Here is a 21,505-nt window from a genome sequence, read left to right as displayed (position 1 = left end):
AAAAAAAAAGCTTTATGAATGAAGAAAACATCTTTTTGATGAAAAAAAAATGTAACTGAAGTTTGTCAGAAATCATTCTGGTCACTACAGTAGAATAAACTGGGGCAGAATTTACTGGATGATGCCACATCACCTATAAGCTCTGTAATTACTTTACATCACAATACAATTCCTTCATTATCTCATAACTATGTGCCAGAACACTCACTTGGGCATTCTGTTGGTTTTTTGTTTCAAAATATTCTAAGCAACTGTTTTTTTCCTGTATGTGCATAATTCCTTGGGATTCCCATTTGTGGTTCCAGGCTTTGTTGTTAGTACAGAGACACAGCAGAAATGTGGGAAAGAAACTCTAGAGCCCCCAGCAGCATCTGTACTTACCCTGCTCATTGTTCCCTCCATTTAACAGAAGTTCATCATTTTGTCTTTTCATTTCTGTTATATACTTAAAGGCCTGATCCAGGATCATGTTCTTGCTCTGTAAAAGAAAACACATATATAAAATTAGGAGAAAGGTCTAGAATTTGTAAATCCATTAGTGATGAGGCTGCACTTACTCCAAGAGGTTTTTACTTTAAAAACATACCCTGAATATCACTGGGTAGGGTATGTTTTCATTTGGTTTGTGTTGGGTTTTTTTGAGGTTGATTTTTGGTTTGGTTGCTTTTGTAAGATGAATCTACCAAGTTTTGTGAGTGATGCTGACCCTAAAATGCAGTGAGATTTTACAGAATAACATTTTCAGTGCTGGAGCTGACACTTTCTGATGCCCAGAGGTAGATACTAAGGCCACAGATGTTGAACAGTCAGCATCCTTTCTTGCTGATCAGCTAAAATCATGTTCACTAATAAACATACACATCACATGAAATTTCCAGGATACTGCCTTGTAAATATTTTATTAGAAAGGAAACAAACATGGAACAACTATCCAGGGAGATATATGCATAATTTTGAAAGTAGTATACTAGGGAATATGTGAAGAGAAAATAAGCCATCCACAATCTTTTTTATGAAACTATGCTTATTCTGCCTGCAAAACCTTTGTTCACTTCTTAATTTCTTCTACTGTTCAGTAGGAACACTCTCTGTTGGGGATTCCTCTATCTTGAAAAAGATGCTTCTGTGCATCAACCTCAGAGCATTTGTCTTGCTTCATCTTTTGCAAGAAGAGTGTCTTAAATTACTATCATTATAATTTTAGTTTCTGAATTGCTTTCAAACCATCATATGAAGGATGACAAAAATAATCAGTCAAATGCAACAGTTTAAGATAAAATGCTCAAAATCTATGTAACTACATTCATGTGACCCTGCACTTCCAAATAGGAATTCTATTACAAGTAGTTTTTAAAATACTAATAACTAGTGATATTTTTGAGTATATTAATTCAGACAGTTTTTCCTTCTTGCTAATACAAATAGTAAAATAAGTATTTAAAATTCCAGACAAAAAAACATTTGAACATTTGGCAGGAATCTTGTATGCACCTCTGGATGGACACTCACCTGCTTAAGTGCTGGAGAGCAGGGAATGAGTTCTCCAATTCTGTTTATTCCAGCATTAATCTTCTTCTTTCGATGTCTCTCCACTAAACAAAAATAATACTGTGTCATCTGGATGGGCAAGCCAGCACAACAGCATCACAACTAGGACAATGTAAAGGCTCAAAAATACATTATTTCATTACACACTAGAACCTGGAGTAACTTGAGTGAGGAAAAAAGTTCCTCTAAGGTAAACCTAAATTATTGGATTAACACCCAGTGGAGTCAAACTGCTGTAACATAAATAGCTACACCTTTAAAAGGTGGGGATATATTTTGGACCCCTTCATGAAAAAGTAAAGTTCCTACAGCTCAAAATTCTGGTTTTGAAACTAACACTAACAGTTTTATGCCATTCTCTTCAGAGGACAGATTGATTAAATTTAGGCATACAGAAAGCAAATGAACAAAGATTATAGAAAGAATCAGCTTCAGATTTGGGAAGCAAACCTATGCCTCTTAAATTCTAATGTCAAATTTAGCACCAAAAGAGAAACAATGTAGATTTTATCAGTCTTCAGGCTTAATTTACATTAACAGAGCAGCCAGCCAACACTAAACATAGCTGAAGCTCTAGGTATATGGACTACCAGTTATGCTTTTTCATGTCCAAAGGTTTGACTGTTCTTTAAGGTCTAACTGACTGGGAGTAAAGAATATATTGAATGGAGAGTAGTTCAGGGAATTACCTATTTTGGAGAAGGACAGAAAAAACTTCATTTATAGTCTTCTAGTGATACCATTTACCTCTTCAATAGGTCTGAATATTGGCGGAAAGGGTCTACACTCTAAGTCTAGGAGTGTAAATACCTCTGGACTTGATTTTTACACAGTACCTGCTTTCCATCCACCACAGTCAGCCTCTTTCAAATATTGTTAACCCTCATGTAGCTATTTAGTTTTTTTACTGAAATACTTTCATGTTCTTTGCAAACTTGAAACTATTAGATATCTTTCTTCAAAAAAAAAAAAAAAAAGGAAAAATATCTGTAATGGCTTTGTCATGACTCAAACCATTGTGTTGTTCATTCATGGTGCTGAATGAACCTTCTGATTTGTGCAGTTGCTCTGCTTTTGGTGGCACCTGCAGGTGAGTGTATTTCATTTTGCTCCTTTACAAAAGACTCATTAATTTAATTTAAACAGTCTTATTTCAGTAGCCTGTCACTTCAATTTACCTTTCTCAGACTATTTTTTTTTTTTTTTTTTGTATTTCAGGAGAGACTGCTGGCATTGACAGAGACAAGCTTAAACACACCAAACACAGCAAGACATAGTTTCTTATGCAAGAAATTTACCATATAAATTAGACCACCTCTGTAAAAATTAAAACACAGGACACCTGGGACTTAACCTTTATATATCTTACTAATACATACAGATAACACTGTGTTTGTGAAGTGCTACTCTTTTGTTTTGGTAATATTTGCAACACTCTCCTCAGCTTTTCCAGATACTAATGACTAAGAAAGTATAGGCATGGAAGGAGCTGGTCCCCACATACTACAGAGTTCAGCCCAGGTGATAAAGATTTTGGAAAGCTATCAACACGTGAAACAGGAACTGGGAATTCCAATGAGGCCAGCAATCTTAGAAGTAAACTTGGGAAGACTGTTTCCTGTTCCTCTTTAATTCTTAGGAAGCTGGCCACACCCTGAGCACACTCAACAAACACAACATTGCACAGGCTTCATATGGAAGGTACTCAGTGGTTTTTCCAGCTGACTTTGTGCTGACCACATGATACTGCTGCTCAGTAAAAGAAGAACTGCAATTAATTTCTTTGGATAAACCAGGCCAAAGACTGCCAGACTCTTTCCCAGTCCATCTTTCTGTTCCCACCTGTAGAAGATGCTGTTGGTGTTAGACACTGTGTGCTGCCCTCCTGCATCCTGAAGGGATGTGACTGCTGCAACATACAGCCAACATTTGCACAGAACTTCTGGGGTGTCAGCATCCAAATGTGTCCTTAGGAATAGGCTAGAGAAGTACTTCTAATCCAGGGAGTCTCTAATGCTCTCAGGTAGGACACCTGTCTCTGTTTTGACACAGGTGGATATTAGTTGCATGTGAATGCCTATGCAGTTGTTTTCCTTTGGAATTTCACAGCTGAAATTGTTTGCTTCGTAATTTACTAGCTTTGGAAAGGCAGGGGGACGGTGCTCCTTCATACTTTAAGTTTGTGCTGTGGAAAACAGCAAACTAGAAACAATCTGAACAGATATTTTATGCAAGGACACAGAAAAGTGTTTGATAGGATGAGGCTTTTTCACTGTACTAAACTCCTATGGAAGAACCTTCTCCATGCAAAGTGTTTTATTGCTCCAAAATATTTGGGCTTATTTTCAGACCAAACAGCAAAGCATGATGTTCCTACCTGCATTATGTGTCTCCCGGTTTTTCTTTCTGTAAAATGTAAGGGGAAAGACTCATGTGAAACTGAAGGTTAAAGATCTGCATACAAACAAGTATTTCTTTTATTATTTGTATTACAGCTAAAAATACTAAATGCTACAGTCTAGTGAACTAGAACACCAGAAGTCACAATCAGATGTTGTTAGACATTGGTATTAAAGAGTTTCTATCAAAAATTTGTTCATGTTCAGACTTAAATCAATTGCAATGTAACAAGGCACAGTGTAATGTTCCACTTGATTATTAGTAGATATTTATAGTGGAGAGCTGGGTTTTTATATTTCTGTTACACTATGCAGTGTTCAAAAAGGCCAAAGATTAATAAAAAGTAGTTTTGTTTCTGAGGAACAAGACAGTTAAATATTTATCTGAAATGTTGCTTTTACATTCACTGGATCACTGAAACAGGAGAAAACTACCATGCAAGTTGATTTTCCTACCACATTGCCTTCAAAAATCATAGCTTCTGGTGTCAAAGAGGCTTCCTTTGTGAGAGAAACCAAAAATACAGTTCCCTCTGAAGCTCCCGTTCTTTACTGTCTCAAAATTCTGAAAATTCTGTGATTTGGGCTTGTGAGGGTTATGTTTGGTTTCAGATGTTCACCTGAGACTACTGGACTGATGGCAGCAAACACTGTGCAATGTCTCAAATTGCTTTACTGGCAGTCAATAAATTTCAAATTTATACTCTACATATATAAAGATGTACTATACACATGCAATATTTCCAGGAAGTACAGTAAAGCAAAGCACATGTTTTCTGGAAAAAGCAAAATTCCAGAAAAAATCAATTTCAAAAACCTTCTGTCCAGTAGCACACTCCCACTCTAGCTGTCCTTTTCGATGTAGCAAGCAATCTGAGCTAAGAATGCAAGATACAAGTGGAAGAGGTGTGATTACTATGAGGCACAGTACATCCTTTACACTTTGAGTTGATACCTATTGCTGGTAACTCGCTGAAGATAGTGTGCACCTGGAATAACTCAGACAAGAGTTACAAGACAGTAATGTTACTGTTACAGGTCAGGCCCAGAGACATCTGCTAAGAAATAATGCCTAAAGATGATCAGTAATACTAAATGTGAACAAGAATATAAGGAGTGGAGAGACCCAGCTGTCCTTTGGTTGACATTACCATCACAGAACACAAAATGCTCTATTAGTCAGGTAAGAAAGTGTTGTGAAGTCTGCAAAGACTGAAAACTTTCTGTAGGACAAATCAGTGCTCTCTCTGAGCCTTTCTTGATTATAAATCATATCCTACATGCCTACCTAGTAGTAATAAGGTATTAGATCACCCATGTTAATACAAAGGAACAAAACTGTGGAAAAGTTCTAATGAGTGCTGAGTCACTTTGTCACAAATTTTGGTCATAGTGTTGTTGTACAACCTCAAGGCGTAGTTCGAGTTGCAGCAGAGATTTGAGATGCAAGATCCAGATTCCAATGGGAGTTGACGAAGAGTTCTAAATTACCCTGTCAAAATTATACTACATATATCTACAAGGAGCCTCCATAAAAATAGAGGCTGTGCTCTAACCGAGATAGCAACACAGTTTTACACACATCAGAATTGTCAGTGAAAAAATTAAAGTGACCCAGGTAGATGTATCTTTAACAAATAGTTTGGCATAGACAGGGAAAGAGAGAAACTTTTAGATCAACCCTGATGAACACACAGAACTTCTTGTCCATACCATTATTGCCAAACTTTTAGCTAGAAACTTCGTGAGTGCAACGTGGTCGCAGACCATGGAACTACTAAAGAGTCATTTTCCCACAGAAACTCACCGATGTTGCTTCTTAGTAGGTGTCTCATTCTCTGTCATCTCTGGCATGGTTTCGGAGAAGAGAGTCTGAGGAAAAAATCATGGAAGGAATTAACAATTCCTGCACTTTTCTGAATTCTTAGCCCATGACATTTGTTACATGGGTTTGCCTTGGAGCACAAGGATGGGGCCCCACTACAGTGTAGGCACAAGTCCATCCCCTTGATTCAGACTGGGGTTTTTTTTGTGACATTAAAAAACGTTTTCCCTTATCAGCCCTTCCTTACTGAATATGCATTCAATTCCCAGTTCAAAATAAAGTATGAATGCTAAGCAAAAAACAAGCTACAATGAGGACATTTCATAAGCTACAAGTTTAGAGTGCTCTTAATGTAGCAGATTACAAAACTTACTTGCTATTAAATTACTGTATACCTCAAAACAACCAAAAAAATGACACCCCTATGCTCTCAGATATGTAAAATTCAGTTAAAATTAAAGTTATGAACTGAAGTTATACATAACAGCCTAATGAATTGCATCTAACTTGTCCTCATCTTGAACAGATAGGTAGCCTGTATTTAGACAAACAAAAACATTATAAAACTACACAAAAGATGAGATTAAGTCAATGATGGTTGAACGCATATCTACCAGAGAAATATATTTTTGAGAGCAATGTATACTGTAGATGACAACAGGAAAAAAAAGATCTGTTTTTTGATATGTCTGAACTCTGTATTTACTTTCACACTCTTTCACCAACCTGTTATTGCAACTCTCCCCACGGGCCCTCAAACTCCTTGTGGCTTCACCTTTCCCTGGCTACTCCTGGAAAGCTCACTGGCTTCATTCAATCTTTAGGGTATTTTTTGTCTATTTTTTTGGATTGCAAGGAAACGGGGGTGGTTTTTAGTGTAACTTTAAACACCAAGCAGTTATTAATGTAAACTGAGCCTACCACTACTGGCACTGACATCAAAAACAAGCCCCCAAAATAATGTCCTTACAAACCAGAAAATCAGAATATATGGAGCTCCCAAAGCACTGAAGCATTCACTTCACAAAGTGCTCTGTGCACACACCCGTGTGTGTGTCACACTAACAGAAATAATTAGTATTGTACCACAGCTGAATTTAGATACTGCTTTTTGGCCTTTTTTTCTAGAAGTTAATTAAATGTAGTGCATTCAGAAAAGATTAAAGGATGAAAAACATTAGGGCTGAAGCTGTTTACCACTCTAATTTTGGAGTACTTTCTCTGTTCCAGGGAAGACTTGGGAGATGTCGGCAAACCATAAAATAAAGCAAACAAGAAACATCTTTGAATGTTTCTTGAACAAGAAACATCTATGAATAGATCCAACTCAGGGAACTCAAAGTGCCTGAAGATTTCAGGAACATAATTCAACTCCACCTACACAGCAGCGTTCACAACATCACAAAACTTTAATCCACTTTTAAGAGGAGTTAGAGCATTCCACTGCCTCACAGGGTGTTACACACAGCCTACCTAAACACAGCCATCACAGCCCTCTCCAGCCAGCAATGGGAACACATCACTTTCCATTTATATCCCTCCAAACTCTGCTTTCTCTGTGCTCACTGACCATCCCCTGCATAAATTATGAAAACACCTGAGAGAGTTAACAGTCTTTTACTGTGGGAGAAAGCAGCGGTGCAACTTCAGCACTTCCATGCACGCCCTTATAAACTGTGTTACCTTGTCTTAAAAACAAGATTTCTTCTCCTTTAAATCTAATTAGCTTGGATTAAAAACAAATTTATTTGAGTTTATATTTAGTAAGATTAATCCAGTTGTTATACCAGGCTGTCCAAGTTAGTAAAAACTCACAACTCTGAAAGCCAAGAAAGCCAGTTTCCCACCCAAGGCATCTATCACTTATCTCTCCTGCAGAGAGCTGGTGATGGTCAGTAGTACTTACTCACTGATTCTAGCTGCATTCACTGTACCAGGTGATGATGAAGGGGTTAGCTGGGAGACCTTAGCAGATGAACGGTTCTGATTATAAAAAAAAAAAAATAAAACCCAGTTAGAGCCCAGACATCTTGGACACTGTTGGCAACCAGAGAGATGTTCAGGTGTACATGGAGTGACTGAGGCCAGCACACCTCCTTTCAGCAGAGTTCCCAGCAGAACCTATGTCCATTAAGGCTACCAGTAGAGACAGGAGCAGCAGAGCAGCTGCCTGGTGACACTACACTCATATATCCATCACTGAGGCAGCACCTTGTGTAGCAAGTGAAATAAGTACTTGACGGGGCAAAGGGATCATTTAATTTAGTACTGTTTCTGTTTAGTGAGGATGTGAGCACATGGGCACACTTCTGGTAAAGCAAAGCTCTCAAATGTACTTAGAAAAAGGAAGATTCTGGATTGTGTCATGTGGCAGTCACATACCCTGTTTCTTGATTTCTGCACCACCTATTAAAGACAGAACTGAGATGTCTGTTATTGGGCATTATGAGACCATAGCAAATATGCTGGAAATCAGAGCAAAAAGATAAAAGAGGTCTTAGTTTTGGTGAACTTCACATTTTTGAAAGACTAATGTATTTACCAAGCAATCAAATTTTTTTAATCTTGCAAATTTATACAGCTCAAGAACCAAAGGAGTATTTCTGAATTGCAGTGTATTTAACACAGAAAGCATCAGTGTGGATTTAGATGGTCAGCTACCATGCAGGGCTACAGAGAAAGCACAACTGTGTGAAGGTAAGGATGTAAAAAAGCACCCACCCACAAAGACCCCTCCCCAGAAGACACAGCTGTTCTGACTCCAGCTGCATGGCCCAGAACACATTCACAGCCCCATCTTCCCCCTGCCCTAAGTCAGAGCACCCACTTCTCCCTCCTGACACGAGTTCTCCATACTCCTGTATTTTAGCTTCTCCTGTGTCCACTCAGCAAAGTTCTTTTTCTTAACAGCAGCCATTCCTATCTCCCAAAGTCATGATATACACAATATTCCAACTGCCTTATTTCTTAATGCTGAGCAGATGCTGAAATGATTCAGTAATTCATTGTATATAGAATTCTGGAAGATAGATAGACAAGGCCCTAGTGAAAATTTGTGCTGTAATTTATTAATATAGTTCCTAACCATTTTTTATCCTGAAAAATAATAGAAAATTTTTATTACATGTCAAAGACCCCACTTCTTTCTTCCTCTTCTGCCCTTCTTTTTAAAATAATGTCAGTAAGCTTCTTCCAAGTGATGCTGTTCCCTGCATCAAGCCATTTGTTGCCACACTGAGTGTATAAGCCTCACAAATGTAAACTTAAAGTCTGTGTTTGATATGCTTCAGTTCCACTGGGATCTGCAGCCCATTTCACATAGGGGACATGGCACAGGAATGTTGTGACTGATACCCTAACTCCACTTTACTGTGGAATTACTTCAGGTGAAGTTTATCAGTTTACCACTCAACCAATGCTCCCAACTTTCGTGGTCCTGAGAGGAAAAAGCAAGGCTGTAACATTATCTAATTAATCAATTGGTTTATTTTGAGCTCCACTGAAAATAAATGGTTAAATTTGTTAAGTAACACTTCTCTAAAACTCTGGGCTTTCTACTGATAGATTGTACCATGAGAACTGAAGCTGGTTTTCCCTGTTCTTATTCTGTAAGGACAGAAACCTTTGCATTTTACTTGATAATCCATGAAACAGCTCAAGCTGACAATACCAGGGAGGAGGTTTTCTTAAGGGCTGCTGAAAACAGGGGCTTTGTAAATTAAATAGAAAACAAAAATACTGCCCAGGTGGAGATTTCTGAGGGCTAATGAATGTTTACACTGATTTTTCACTTCTCCCCCTCAGCTGTTGCATGGGCAGAGCTTTGACAGTGGGCTTCCCTTTACTTCTCCCTTGTCAGGTACTACTTCTTCATGGCAAGATCCCTTCATGGATTCTCTAAAGCAGAAGACAAGTATTTGCCTCATAAGCTGAGAGACAAATGTATTTTAAGTTCACTCATGAAATATGCTCGCTCAGCGGAATGTCATCTGCAGAGAAAATGTAGCAAAATCCAAATTCTTAGAACAGATGAAGAAGCAGAAACTCATCATTTATATTTATTTAGTACCAAGCTTCCCTCAAGCTTTATGCAGTTAACAGTTTTCACAATGTCAACATAAAATATTGATTTTAATTTAAATGCAATGTCATCCTCAGAAATTAAAGGATATTTTTTGTTCTGAAGATTAAAGTTTAACATAATTTAATCTCTTCCACTGTTCTGAAACATAGGGTATAAACTTAAAACAAATTTATTTAAACATCTTCTTGTCTACCACCCATCTTTCCAGGTGTTATTCAGCAAATTTGATTAAATCTCTTCTTCAAAACATGCACTCAGCAAATATAAGAAAAAGCTAATTCAGATTATTTTATTTGGTATTATTTTTTTACTCCCTATTTAGGAATTGTTTCCAAATTTAATATTCATTTTAAGAAAGAAAATAATTATTCCAATCTGCTACCTTTGGCTGTACAAGACAATCTTCCTCAAATTAGTAAAGCCATTCCACTCTTCTGCATCAGGCAGAAATAATCTTTTTTATATGCAACTACACATATTCTGCAAACCTACCAGCAGTCCAAATCTTTCTTTGTCTCAATATCCTTCAGCAAGCTTATGCTGTCACACTGCTGCAATCTCACAGTTCTTACTGGTTCTTACATGTATACCTCATGCAGTTAGCCTTAATGTAAAGCTAAGATCAGTTCCAAGGCACAAATAAGAATTACTCAAATGCTTTTTTCCTGAGACAGAGTGTCTTCTTCATCCAAGTAACTGCTGGAGCTCACTTCTCCAATCTTCCATGCATGTTTGAGAACAAAGCTAGCTTTAATCAGGGACTTCATCCAAGCTTTTAATGACAAGCAAGGTGCCCTTGCAATCAAGAGACACAATTTACTGCCCTTTCTTTATTCCCCCTTGGAATGGTTCTATTCTATTTTTGTATTTACCTAATAAAATGACTGCAGGAAACACTAACACAAAGCTTACCTTTGTGATTGTTACCTGTGTCCATTAACTACTGCAGCCTATCAAAGCAACCTGCTGACTATCATATAGGAAAATGAAAAATGTTATTTTTCCTGATAGGAGGAAAAAGATCTATCAGTTTGGTTTCGGAAGAAATTGAGATTTCCCTGTTACTGCGTCCCTTACTCCACTCCCTCACAGCAGCTGGGCCCATTGACTGACCTAACTGCAACCTCTCAAAGAGGTGAAGTTCCCAGATGTTTACAAAAACCTGAGCAGAGGAGGAGAAGTGAGGTCAGGTAAAGGACTGGACACGGCTGGGTCTGTGACCAGCCCTGCAGCGTGGACATGCTGGCTGACCAGCTGGCTCAGAGTGGGACTGCCACCTTGTGCTGAGGAAGATACTCCTGATGCAAACCAGTTCAGAGTTTCCCAGGCCAACCAAACTGTTCCCAGAGCTTCTGCAAAAGTTTAAAAAAAAACAAACAACAAAGCCAATAAGCAAAAACTTATTACATGAGGCAACTTTTTTTTTTTAAGGTGCTTACAAACAACAGATAGAAAGAAAATTTATCTGCTTTAGATATTTTTATTCTGCCTCTTTTGTTTGTATTATCTAAACTGAAATATATTAGTATTTTTCCTCCTGTTGACTTAAAGCAAAGTTCTAGTAAGGCTCTTATGTAACAACATGCAAGAACTAGAAAGAAAATGTTCAGGGTTTTTTTTTTTTTGTAATAGCATTGGAGGAAGAGAAAGCGTAATTACTCAAGTGATATTTCCTCATATCTACATTAGTTTTGTTTTCATTTGTAATTTTCAAAATATCAATGGCAACTGCACTGACCATTTAGTTTTGAAACCATATTTTAGGATAGCACAGGTGTAGGGTCACTTGGAGAAATCCTGACCAGATCTGCTCAATAAAACGTCATAAGATAAAAAAAACAAAACAACAACAAACAACAACAAATAAACTTCCCTGTTAATCACCTGAAGATCCAGCTCTCATATTTATTCTTCTTTGTCTACTGTTGTTCCCTCCAGAGTCTACCTAAGTACATTTATTTTTACACCTTAGAGGAGGGGCAGAGAGAGTGCTCATGTCCACAGAACCAAGTCTCTTACTCACTGCAAAATATTTAAGGAGAGGTATTTCTGGACATTTTGCACCCAGGTGAGAGCTGCTGCCACCCCCATACCTTGTGCAGATGATCTTGGTACTGCAAACAAACTGAAGTGCACAGTGCAAGCAAAGGAAGATGCCTAAGGGAACCATCTCCTGTGGTCTGGGGCAAGTGTTACAGGGAAGCAGACATTTGGGAGCTAAAGAACTGTAATTATGCAACCAGTGCACAAGCCAGAATCACAAAGGGCTCTCACCTTAAAGTGTGTCTTCAGCTACTCAAAATAAGGGGACCATCACTCTTTTCTTTAGGAAATAAAAAAGGAATAACCAGGGAAATCCTCCTGATCCCCTGTTCTCCATGTATTGCGCTGAGATTTACAAGTTACCACCTGTACCAATTTCACTAAGGAAGTGAGAAGGTGTGAAAAATGTCTCTATGTCGAAAGACAGTGCTCATCTCCCTGGCTTCCAATGCCCAGTGATCCGTGGTACACTTCAAAACAGAAAGTGGTTTTCAAAGAGAAGACAGACATCTAATTATGCTGTGCTTGACAAAGGAGCCACAAGCATGTTTTGATGGTGAAGGCTAAGTGGATACCAAGTGAATTGCGGGCAAGTTCCTCCTAACACAGGTCATCACCTCTGTGGTGGGGGTGTGGGTTAGGTTACCTGGATCAGATGGCAAAGATTGCCTGCAGCAGGCTGAGGCTGAGAGTGCTCTGCCACTCACTCCTGAGCAAGGGCAGCCCTCAGTGAGCACAGCCTTGCAGCAGCATGTTGCCTAAAGAACAAGGAATTGTTTTCCTGAAAAAGAGCTGAAACATACAAATCATCATGGTCTCCAAATGCTGTGACCAAGATGGTTATTTATAACTCAGGAATCCATCCATGTATGAAAGCTGTATTTGAAACACCAAAGAATGACTGGACAAATGTAGAAGCTGTAAGTCATAGAATCACAAAATGGTTTGGGTTGGAAGGAACCTTAAAAATCGTCTCATTCCAACCTCCCTGCCTTAGGCAGGAACACCTCCCACTAAACCAGGTTGCTCAGAGCCCCATCCAGCCTGGCCTTGAACACTTCCAGGGATAGGGCACCTGCAGCTTCCCTGGGCAACCTGCTCCAGCGACAGCCAGCCCAATTCTGCTTTCTCATGTCACCTTATCTAGAAATGAAATCTCTATCCAAAGAGCAGTACCTTGTCACAGAGCCTGACAACCGATTAAGAATTACAACATAAAAACATTCATTTTGGCTACAATGATTTAGCCAGAGCAGTATTCTTTGCTTCACTGCTTTTGTTTTAAGCTGAGCTCTTTTTGTTCTGCAACTACAAAGGATCCTCACACAGTCTGTTTATAAAACCATGTAAGGTCCCAAGGAGGTGTCAAGGCATTTTCTGACACGTGCCAAACTGCTTTGCTGCTCTCTCCTGAGGACCCTAACTAACAAGCGGGGCAAAATATCCTAGAAGCAAAATGTTCAGGGCATCCAGAGAGTTTATGTGTCAAATTTCTTCTTTTCAGATATGAGTCATTCAGTACAAAGGATTACACAGTCAAGTCCTTAAATATTTTATAGGCTTGGAGTTTGAGAAATCTGACACGAACAAAGAACTCATCAAGGGTCCATGATAAAGAAAGCAATATTCTATGGGCCTGCACTAAAAAGTTCCACTACAACATGCAGAAGAGATCAAAACTGAGATTCTGTTACAAACAAATCTCTGCCCTTCCAGAGTTACGGGATTTCCCTATGAATCTTAATGGGGCCAAAATCAAAAATGGCTGAGGAAGAAGGTACCATAAAACAGAATTTCAGTTTTAATGTATAAACTCATCAAACAAACTCACTAATTACACTTCAATGAGCTTTCAAAAACAAGCACACACACTCTGCCCCCAAATCCAAGAAAACCAAACAAAGCCTCCACAACCTTGCAACGTACATTTTATAAGCAGACTACTCACTAAAGGTTTTAGTGGACAGGCAGCTCATTCTCCTTCACAACCTCAATGCAATTACACCTTTGATTTTCAGAGGTTTTTTTCTTGGATCTATGAAGTGGGTGCACTGGGCAATTACTTCAGTTCCAGGAATAAAGGACTCATCTTGCAATCTGGATGTTTGACAGGTTGACAGTTTTGAATAATACTGGCAGAGATAAAGCTGCACATTATTTTAATTATATTTAACAGAGAGGTCCAAACTAAAATTATCTGAGCCCAGATGACCAGAGAAAGCAAGCACACTTTCATAACACTTTCAAAGACGAAATTAAAAATCAAAATCAATTCACATTAGACACAAGAAAACGCACCTATTAGGTGCAAATCCATAGAAAAACTGAATTCAGTAAATCCACCGCTTTAGGAACTACTTATTTAGCTTAGGAGAGTTACTGTATATTAGCTATCTGAGGTGAGTAAGTAGTTCTGAAAGCACTAGGAAAAGCAAATAAGACTGCAGTAGAAATTTAACACTGACAATAGAGAAGAAACTTCAACCAGATTTCCAAGTTACTACTTCGCAGCAGTCTAAAAGGAATGGATAAATGGGACAGACTGATACCATGATCCTGCAAGTTTTACTTCATTAAAAAACATTCCATAAAATGAAAATTACTTACTTCTACTCTATCTTTTTCTTCTATAACTGTGAAATTACCTCCCTGTTGCCACCTAAGACTGACTTGGTAAATACCTTAAAGTGAAACTAGGAGTGGGAGAACTCCATTGCATTCCTTAGCAAGGGACAGCTCACATACTTAATATTTCCAAGCTAGGAAACACAGGGTCTTCCCATTCCTGCCCAGAATAAAACAGAAAAACCACAAAGATGGACTGTAAAGTCTGTTGAGACAGTTTACAGGTGGGATTCTCCCTGAGCCTTCTCCTTTCCAGGCTGAACAATCACAGCTCCCTTGGCCTCTCAAGACAAGAGATGCTCCTGTACATTGTCTTTGTGGCCTTTCAATGGACTCTCTATGGTACATACATGTTTTTCTCGTACTGGGGAACCTAAAACCCAACACAAGATGCCAGGTGTGGCCTCACCAGTGCCAAGTGAAGTGGAAGGATCACCTCCCTCAGCTCGCTGACACTCCTGTATCAAATGGAGCCCACTCGCCACCTTTGCCACAAGGACACTTTGTTAGTTCATGTTCAACTTGGTGTCCACCAGGTCCTTTTTTGCCAAGGCACTTTCCAGCTATGTATTGGTGGGCTGATATGTTCTTCCCCAAGTGCAGGATTTTGCCCTCGTTGAACTGCACAAAATTCCTGTCAGCCTATTTCTTCTAGCAATAATGGGAAAATCCTTGAGATGGTTATCTTCCCCTACCGTCCCAACTCCTTCAAAATATTGCTGAGAGATGTAGTCTCTCCCCTGGTTCACCAGCACTCCTCACCCATGAGGCCAGATGAGAACACTACTTCAACTTAGAATTTACTTTGCAAAAAGATCACAGAGATGCACCACACTCCCAAATAAGTGCACTGAAACAAGATTGCTTCTCATGGTGGCAGTGCTGGCTTAATATGTGTGAAACTGACTCAAGATGATGCCAAAACTAGTTAAGCTTCTTCAATTATACAAGAAGTCCCAGAATCTCCATCAAGTGAGGGATTTTCATGAAGAAGAAGGTATTTAAGCAATAGATGCATAATATTTAAACATTTCTGAATTAAAGCATCTCTGAATATTAGGGATACTCCAGCAGTGAAAATATGTTCCTTGTTGCTGGTTTGGAGTACCACTTTACTACTGGAGTAAATGAGCACGAAGAGCTGTAGCATGAAGCTCTGTACAAGAACTATGTTCAACTAGGTAACAGCTTCACTGATGCATGAAAGCAAAGCAGAGTCCAGCTTCAAAGGTTGAAGGCTGGCATGAGTTAAGTGTCCCTGAAGCCAGCCACAGACTACAGATGCAGGCAGACACCCCAAATGGACAATATTATTTTCAGTTAAACTTCAGTTACTTGAAGAATAAACAAATCTTTAGGGTCTCCTCTCCTCATAAAACCCTTATACTGCTATTGTGTCAGCAGGCTAATGGTCAATGCTTTCTACAATCTTTTCATGGGACTGCCCACCACACCAAAAGCTGGAAGAATGGATGACAGCTTCTGAGGAACCTAGATTTAGACCTAAAAGTTCATGGCTCCATATTTGGATCATTCCAGCCTCACTAGAGATGGACCACAAAGAATCCATTCAGGTAGCAGAATACCAGCATGACTGAGATGTGCTTTTAGATGGAGCTGATTTCAATTTGTGGTTTTCACATTGGTCAGTTAACCTGATGGAAGTTCAGGTAACTGAGTGAGAAAGGCACTTGTTACCAGGAAGCATGAAACATTTTTAGCAGCCTAGTACTTCATTATTCTCTGAATCAAATGGCACCCAGCATGGCTGATGTAAGAGATTGCTATGGTCAGTCATGCTTGCAAAAGTAACTCATTCACCTTCGAGAACTAAAGGCATAGTTTTTCATACAGGAAACAAACCCAGTTTACACACAATTTGTCAATCTTGTGCACACAGCAAAACCTCTTTCATGCTTACTCTAAGCATGACGACAGCACTTCACTGGTAAGGCAGCAAACCAAAGTACACTTTGGACACATTATATCCATGCATAAAAGCCAGAATTGTATTTCAAACAGCAAGTTAGGTCAGCATTACATAAACTGGGCACTGCACAGCACTTCCTAATCAAGGAAGTGAGACCTTTACATGTTTTACTGTAATTTGAAATAACTTGAACACTGCTTGAATACTCCCCCTCATTAAAACTGAATACATACCACAGTCGAGAATTTCAGATGAGACAGTTTTCAGTTAAATAACATTACTGAGCCATGTCCCTGATGAAAATGCCAGTGAAGCTGCACATACAACAAAGGTTTTTAAATGAAAATAGATGTGTAAATGTGTGCATGCATACCATCTAACAGCTTTAACGTTTCTGATCTTTTCATAACAACTCCAGTTATAAATCTCAGGGCCCTGAAGAAATGTACTTGCCTCCAGCCTGATGTACTGTCTGTCCACAGTACTGCCAGTCATTTTATAGTTCTTCATTCCAGATGTGTTTTTGATTACTTTAATCAAATCAAATTCCTCAGGATAAATATGAATGTGTTTTCCTACTTTGAAAGCTATCACTGTCCTTCAAAGTGGCACAGACTTGGTGGTACTTTTCACAAGTTCTTGAGACACAACCAACCATGATTCATTGGGAAGCCCTTCATATCAAATGCTACACTATTTATACCTCCCCCCTGACAGGTGTCACTTAAAAAGTAATTTTTAAGACCTTAAAAAGCACTACTGTACAAAAATTAAACCACAGAATGGCTCTTGTCAAATCCAGCATGTCCCAACCCTTGACTTCCTCTCATGTCTACTTCTTCCTGCAGCAACCACCTTCAACTCATAAGTTATAATAATTCAGATCCACGTGGGACATGATTGGTTACAATGTCACACACTTTGCATCAGGGCATTTTGCAAATTAAAAGCCTGCTTAAACATTTGTAAGGCACCATCCTGAATCTTTCTGTGGCCTAACTCATTTTACTTCAATATGTGGAAGCCAGAGGTGTTCTTATAATTTCAGCACATGGGGAGAAACCACCAACAACCAAACAATGCTCAAAAACTACCTCTGTAACTCCTCTGCCTAAAGAGAGTCAGGAGCATCCCCTACATTCACCTAAGAAGAGCTGTGGTGAAAAACAGCTGGAGTAGCTCAGCCAGCAGAGCCAGCAGAACACATTCACAGAATCTTTGCCTTCTTGTTCCTGAGAGATCTTTGACCTTTCAGAATACAGCTAAACTTCAGCTACAAGTGAGAGTCCACAATGCACACAGCAGGTCTGGACCAGGCACATGTCCCAGGGCCACTCCAGTGACAGTCACTTCAGTCTGTCCCTGGCCAGCTCCTCAGAACACTACTTGAAAAACCAGGAATCAAAGCAGCAAAGCCACTATCAAGAACTTACATCCTAATTATCTCTTTGCAGCTGTCAGACTCCTCCAGGATCCACCACCATTTTTCATCTACTCCGTTAAAATCTTCCCGTGCATCCATAACCTAAGGGAATAAGTAAGTCTCTAAGGGAGCAAGTAATTTCCAAATTTGCAATGTTCTTGTACTGTTTCACATACCTGACATGATATTTTGAATACAAGGACCTTAAAAATCATGCTCACAACTCGAGCATCTTTCTAAGCTTGGCAAACATATTTAATCCCAAAATGTACCTATGAGTTACTGTTACAGCACTAATGGAAAATCAAAAATTAAAAGTTCTAAATCTTTATAATAATAACCATTTACTCAAAGGAAGTTTCCTACTTCCCATTCGTCTGATCACTGCACAGAATTCATGAGCAACAAACAAAGCTCTGCAGCTGGTTAAACTGCTATATAACACAATCATATAAATAAGTTGGTCCCAAGGACTTGTATATTAAAAGTAAAGCTAAAATCATGCTTCTAAAACAAGCTGTGACATTACCTGACTTCTGGGTGCTTAACTGTGCCATTATTATCTCTGCTAGAAGTACTTAATAATTGCATGTCTAAATGAAGTCTAACAGAAGTCCAAGCTATTATGTGAAAAGCAAAAATACAGTTTTGTGATTTTTGTACTTATGAACAGAAACTCAACACATCACTATTCCCTTTTTCTTTGCCTTATTTCCAATTTTTTCCCCACAAACTTCCCTGGACAATGAGCATCATGTGCCACAGCTGTATGTAACCATAGCTATGTCAATGGACTCAGTTCATTTGTGCTGTCACAGGGAGATGCATTTAAAGTGTCCTGCCCTTAATGTGAGCAGCAGCTGTGAGTTACACACATTTCTGTGCTTGTCAATGTTGGTTTCCATGAAACTGAAGCCTTTCAACTCTTTAAAACCTCTGCTGCTGGCAAATTTGACAGAAATTGGCCAGAGAGCTAAAATTATCAGGCAGAGAAGGAATAGACGAACACATCCATCAGCCGTCCTTCCTTAGGAGACCAAGCTCATAACACGCCCGACGAGAAACGTCAGCCACGAGCGACCGAGGTCTAAGCAAAAAGGCCGGCCCTGTACGCACATCATGCCCTGGAGTGGGCTAACTTCCCCTTGGGGTGACACCCAACACGGGCACACGGCCGCGATGCACGGAGGATGCCGGGCTACGCTGAGGAGATGCTGGGCTGAGGCGCCCACCTCCCGCTGCCTCCGGAGCAAACTCCCCGAACGGCGACTCACGCTCAATTGTCTCCCAGCACCGAGACCGCAAAGCGGTAAAACCACGCCGCTCTCCAGACCTTCACCGCTGCTTCCCCCGACTTTACCTCACCCAGCCCGGGCACGGGCAGCCCCCGCAGCCGCACAACTCCTGGGGAGCAGAGCCCGGCCACCGCCACCGAGCCGCGACCGCCCGGGGGCCGCACCGCCGAGGGCCGCCCGCGCTCTTCAGCTGCGCCCCGGCCTGTCCCGGCCCCGCAGCCCCTGCCCGGCCCGGCCCGGGCACACCTGGGCCGGACAAAGAGGCACCGGCCCCACCGGCATCCCGGGGCGAGCGCGGCCCCGGCCCAGCGCGACGCCCCGGCCCCGCTGCCGCGGCCGCTCCGGGTCCCTCTCCTCCCGCTGCCGCTCCCGTCCCCGGTCCCGCCGCCGGCACTCACGGTCGGGCCGGGCGCGCTGCGCGGCGGCCCCAGCGCCGGGACCATCCTCCGCCGGGCGGACACCCCGCGCCAGCCCCGCCGCCGCCTCCGCGCCACTGCCCGCCCGCGCAGCCCACCCTGCTGCTCGCGCCGCAGCCAATCGGCGCGCGCGGGGCGAGCCCTCGCGGCCAATCAACAACGCCATTCCGGAGAGGGCGTCGCTCGCCCTCAACTGGGCGGGGCGGAGCAGGCGCGGGCCAATCGCCGCCACAAACATTGGCGGAGCGGGCCAATCAGAGGGCGGGGAGGCAGAGACTGGCGTCAACAAGGTAAGGTGGCCGAAACAGGAACTGGCGGGGAGCGGCGTCCCGGGCGGCCAATGAGAGCAGCGGGAAGAGGCGCGCGGAGGGGCGGGCGGCAGCTCTTAAAGGGGCAGCGGCCGCGCTGGGACGGGAAGGGTTGTGGTGTTGGATCGGTTCTGGGCGGCATCGTCGGCACCGGTGATGAGGAAAGGACCGTGTGTTGCTTTGTGTGTGTTATTTTGTGCGTGTTGCTGGCACATGAAACAATCCCGTCCTGCCAGGGCGGGAGTCACCCGAGCGCTGCCCTTCGCCGACCTCCCTCGCGGGGTGTGTGAGACCTCACCGGAGCAGAACAGCGTTGGTGCGCTGAGCTGCTGCCCCGCGCCCTCGGCAAGCGGCGTTCTGGAACGGAACGGAGAGCAAAGATAAAGGCTGGCTAAAGATTTGCCACATGGAGCTGTTCACGAGGAGCCGAGCCGCGTCCTGTGACTGTTCTGTGCTATGATTGATGCTTTAATTAGACTTTTTTCCTTAACTTTGTCACACGTTCTGCTCACGCTTAGTTCTGGGCAAGGAGGCACCCCATCTTCTTCATGAAATAAATCAGAATTTAGGAAAAATGTCGTTTTATCTACGAAGTGAGTGACTGTGGATCGTTAACAACTCCACACTACCTCACTTTTTACTTCCTGCTAACCCTAATTCAATTATCGTCCGTAATAAGGCAGCTTCCCAGTTCCAGCCTCATCTTGTATCCATATGCCTTTGTACAATATAACAGAGCAAGGACAAGTTTATGAAGCAGTGTCCAAGAACGCTTCTGCTGCTGAAATGAGTCATAGCAGCAATCAGATGTTAAATAACTCAAACTATTTTATTTTGAATAGCTACCACTTGCAAAATAACCTTGCAGCTGACATTAAGTGAAAAGCCCATTTGTGAGCTGTGAATTGAGGCCCAAGCTGTTTTTGCAGAGGAATTTTAATGTTACTATATATACCAGCTTGAAAGCGTAAAGTAGGAATGTAAATGCACTTTTAAGCTTTTCATCATCTTTGGTTCTGATATGATACAACCAAACTGGAAGACAAGTGACATCTGAAATGCCACTGCTCCATCAATTTATTCCAATATGAACTGAGAGGGGTGGTTTCTCTTCTAAAGGGTTGTGTGCTTTTTTTGGTGAAGATTTTCACTAAATAGGCACTCCCCCCATCCAAAACAGCAAAACCAAGTTTACCTTCAGACATTCTTATTGTGCTCTATAATGTGTTTGAGTTCATGGTCAATACCAGTACAGGGTTAAATATCTGAAGTACTGTGGCAAAAATCCAGGGGCAGGCAAAAATCCATAGGTGAAATCACATACAACTGGAACCTGCTAAGTATCAGTAGCCTGTCTTCTCTTGCAGAATATAAATTTACAACCCTATGGCAAGATGGTTAAAAGAAAACAAACAGCTTTTGTACAAATACTGGGAAGAAAAGCTTTATATTGAAGAGATAATTTCCTGTTCTTTTGACAAGTGAAGAAGTTTTGCAACTTTATTTCAGATAGTCTTAACCAAGAACTTGAGTGCAATTTTTTTAACTTTTTTTTTTTCCTCCCCAATTCTTGGTTGTAATGCAGGTTTGGATTCAATAATTCAACGAG

General features: G+C 41.0%; 1 protein-coding gene across 7 annotated transcripts in view; it reads right to left on the bottom strand.

The window, feature by feature from the left end:
- The window catches only part of USF3 (upstream transcription factor family member 3), a 28,060-nt gene extending 8,407 nt beyond the window's left edge, over window positions 1–19,653 (bottom strand). Inside the window, exons 1-7 of one of the 7 annotated variants that reach the window (XM_015643944.1) lie at window positions 19,571–19,653; window positions 17,888–17,979; window positions 7,683–7,755; window positions 5,755–5,819; window positions 3,926–3,954; window positions 1,510–1,592; window positions 382–478 (exon numbers count right to left, since the gene is read on the bottom strand). In XM_015643944.1, the coding sequence (XP_015499430.1) occupies window positions 382–478; window positions 1,510–1,592; window positions 3,926–3,954; window positions 5,755–5,819; window positions 7,683–7,697 (289 nt within the window). In that variant the 5' untranslated portion in view covers window positions 7,698–7,755; window positions 17,888–17,979; window positions 19,571–19,653. Of the gene's footprint in view, window positions 1–381; window positions 479–1,509; window positions 1,593–3,925; window positions 3,955–5,754; window positions 5,820–7,678; window positions 7,756–10,969; window positions 12,867–17,887; window positions 19,239–19,570 lie in introns of those variants that run through there. The other 6 variants (XM_033517223.1, XM_015643934.1, XM_015643951.2 and 3 more) reach the window with 6 other exon arrangements.
- Window positions 19,654–21,505: the final 1,852 nt, after the last annotated feature.

Source organism: Parus major, chromosome 1 (assembly GCF_001522545.3).
Source record: "Parus major isolate Abel chromosome 1, Parus_major1.1, whole genome shotgun sequence".
In the NCBI taxonomy this organism is placed as follows: domain Eukaryota; kingdom Metazoa; phylum Chordata; class Aves; order Passeriformes; family Paridae; genus Parus; species Parus major.
Note: the sequence above shows the minus strand (reverse complement) of the source record. Positions and strands in the feature narration are given on the sequence as shown.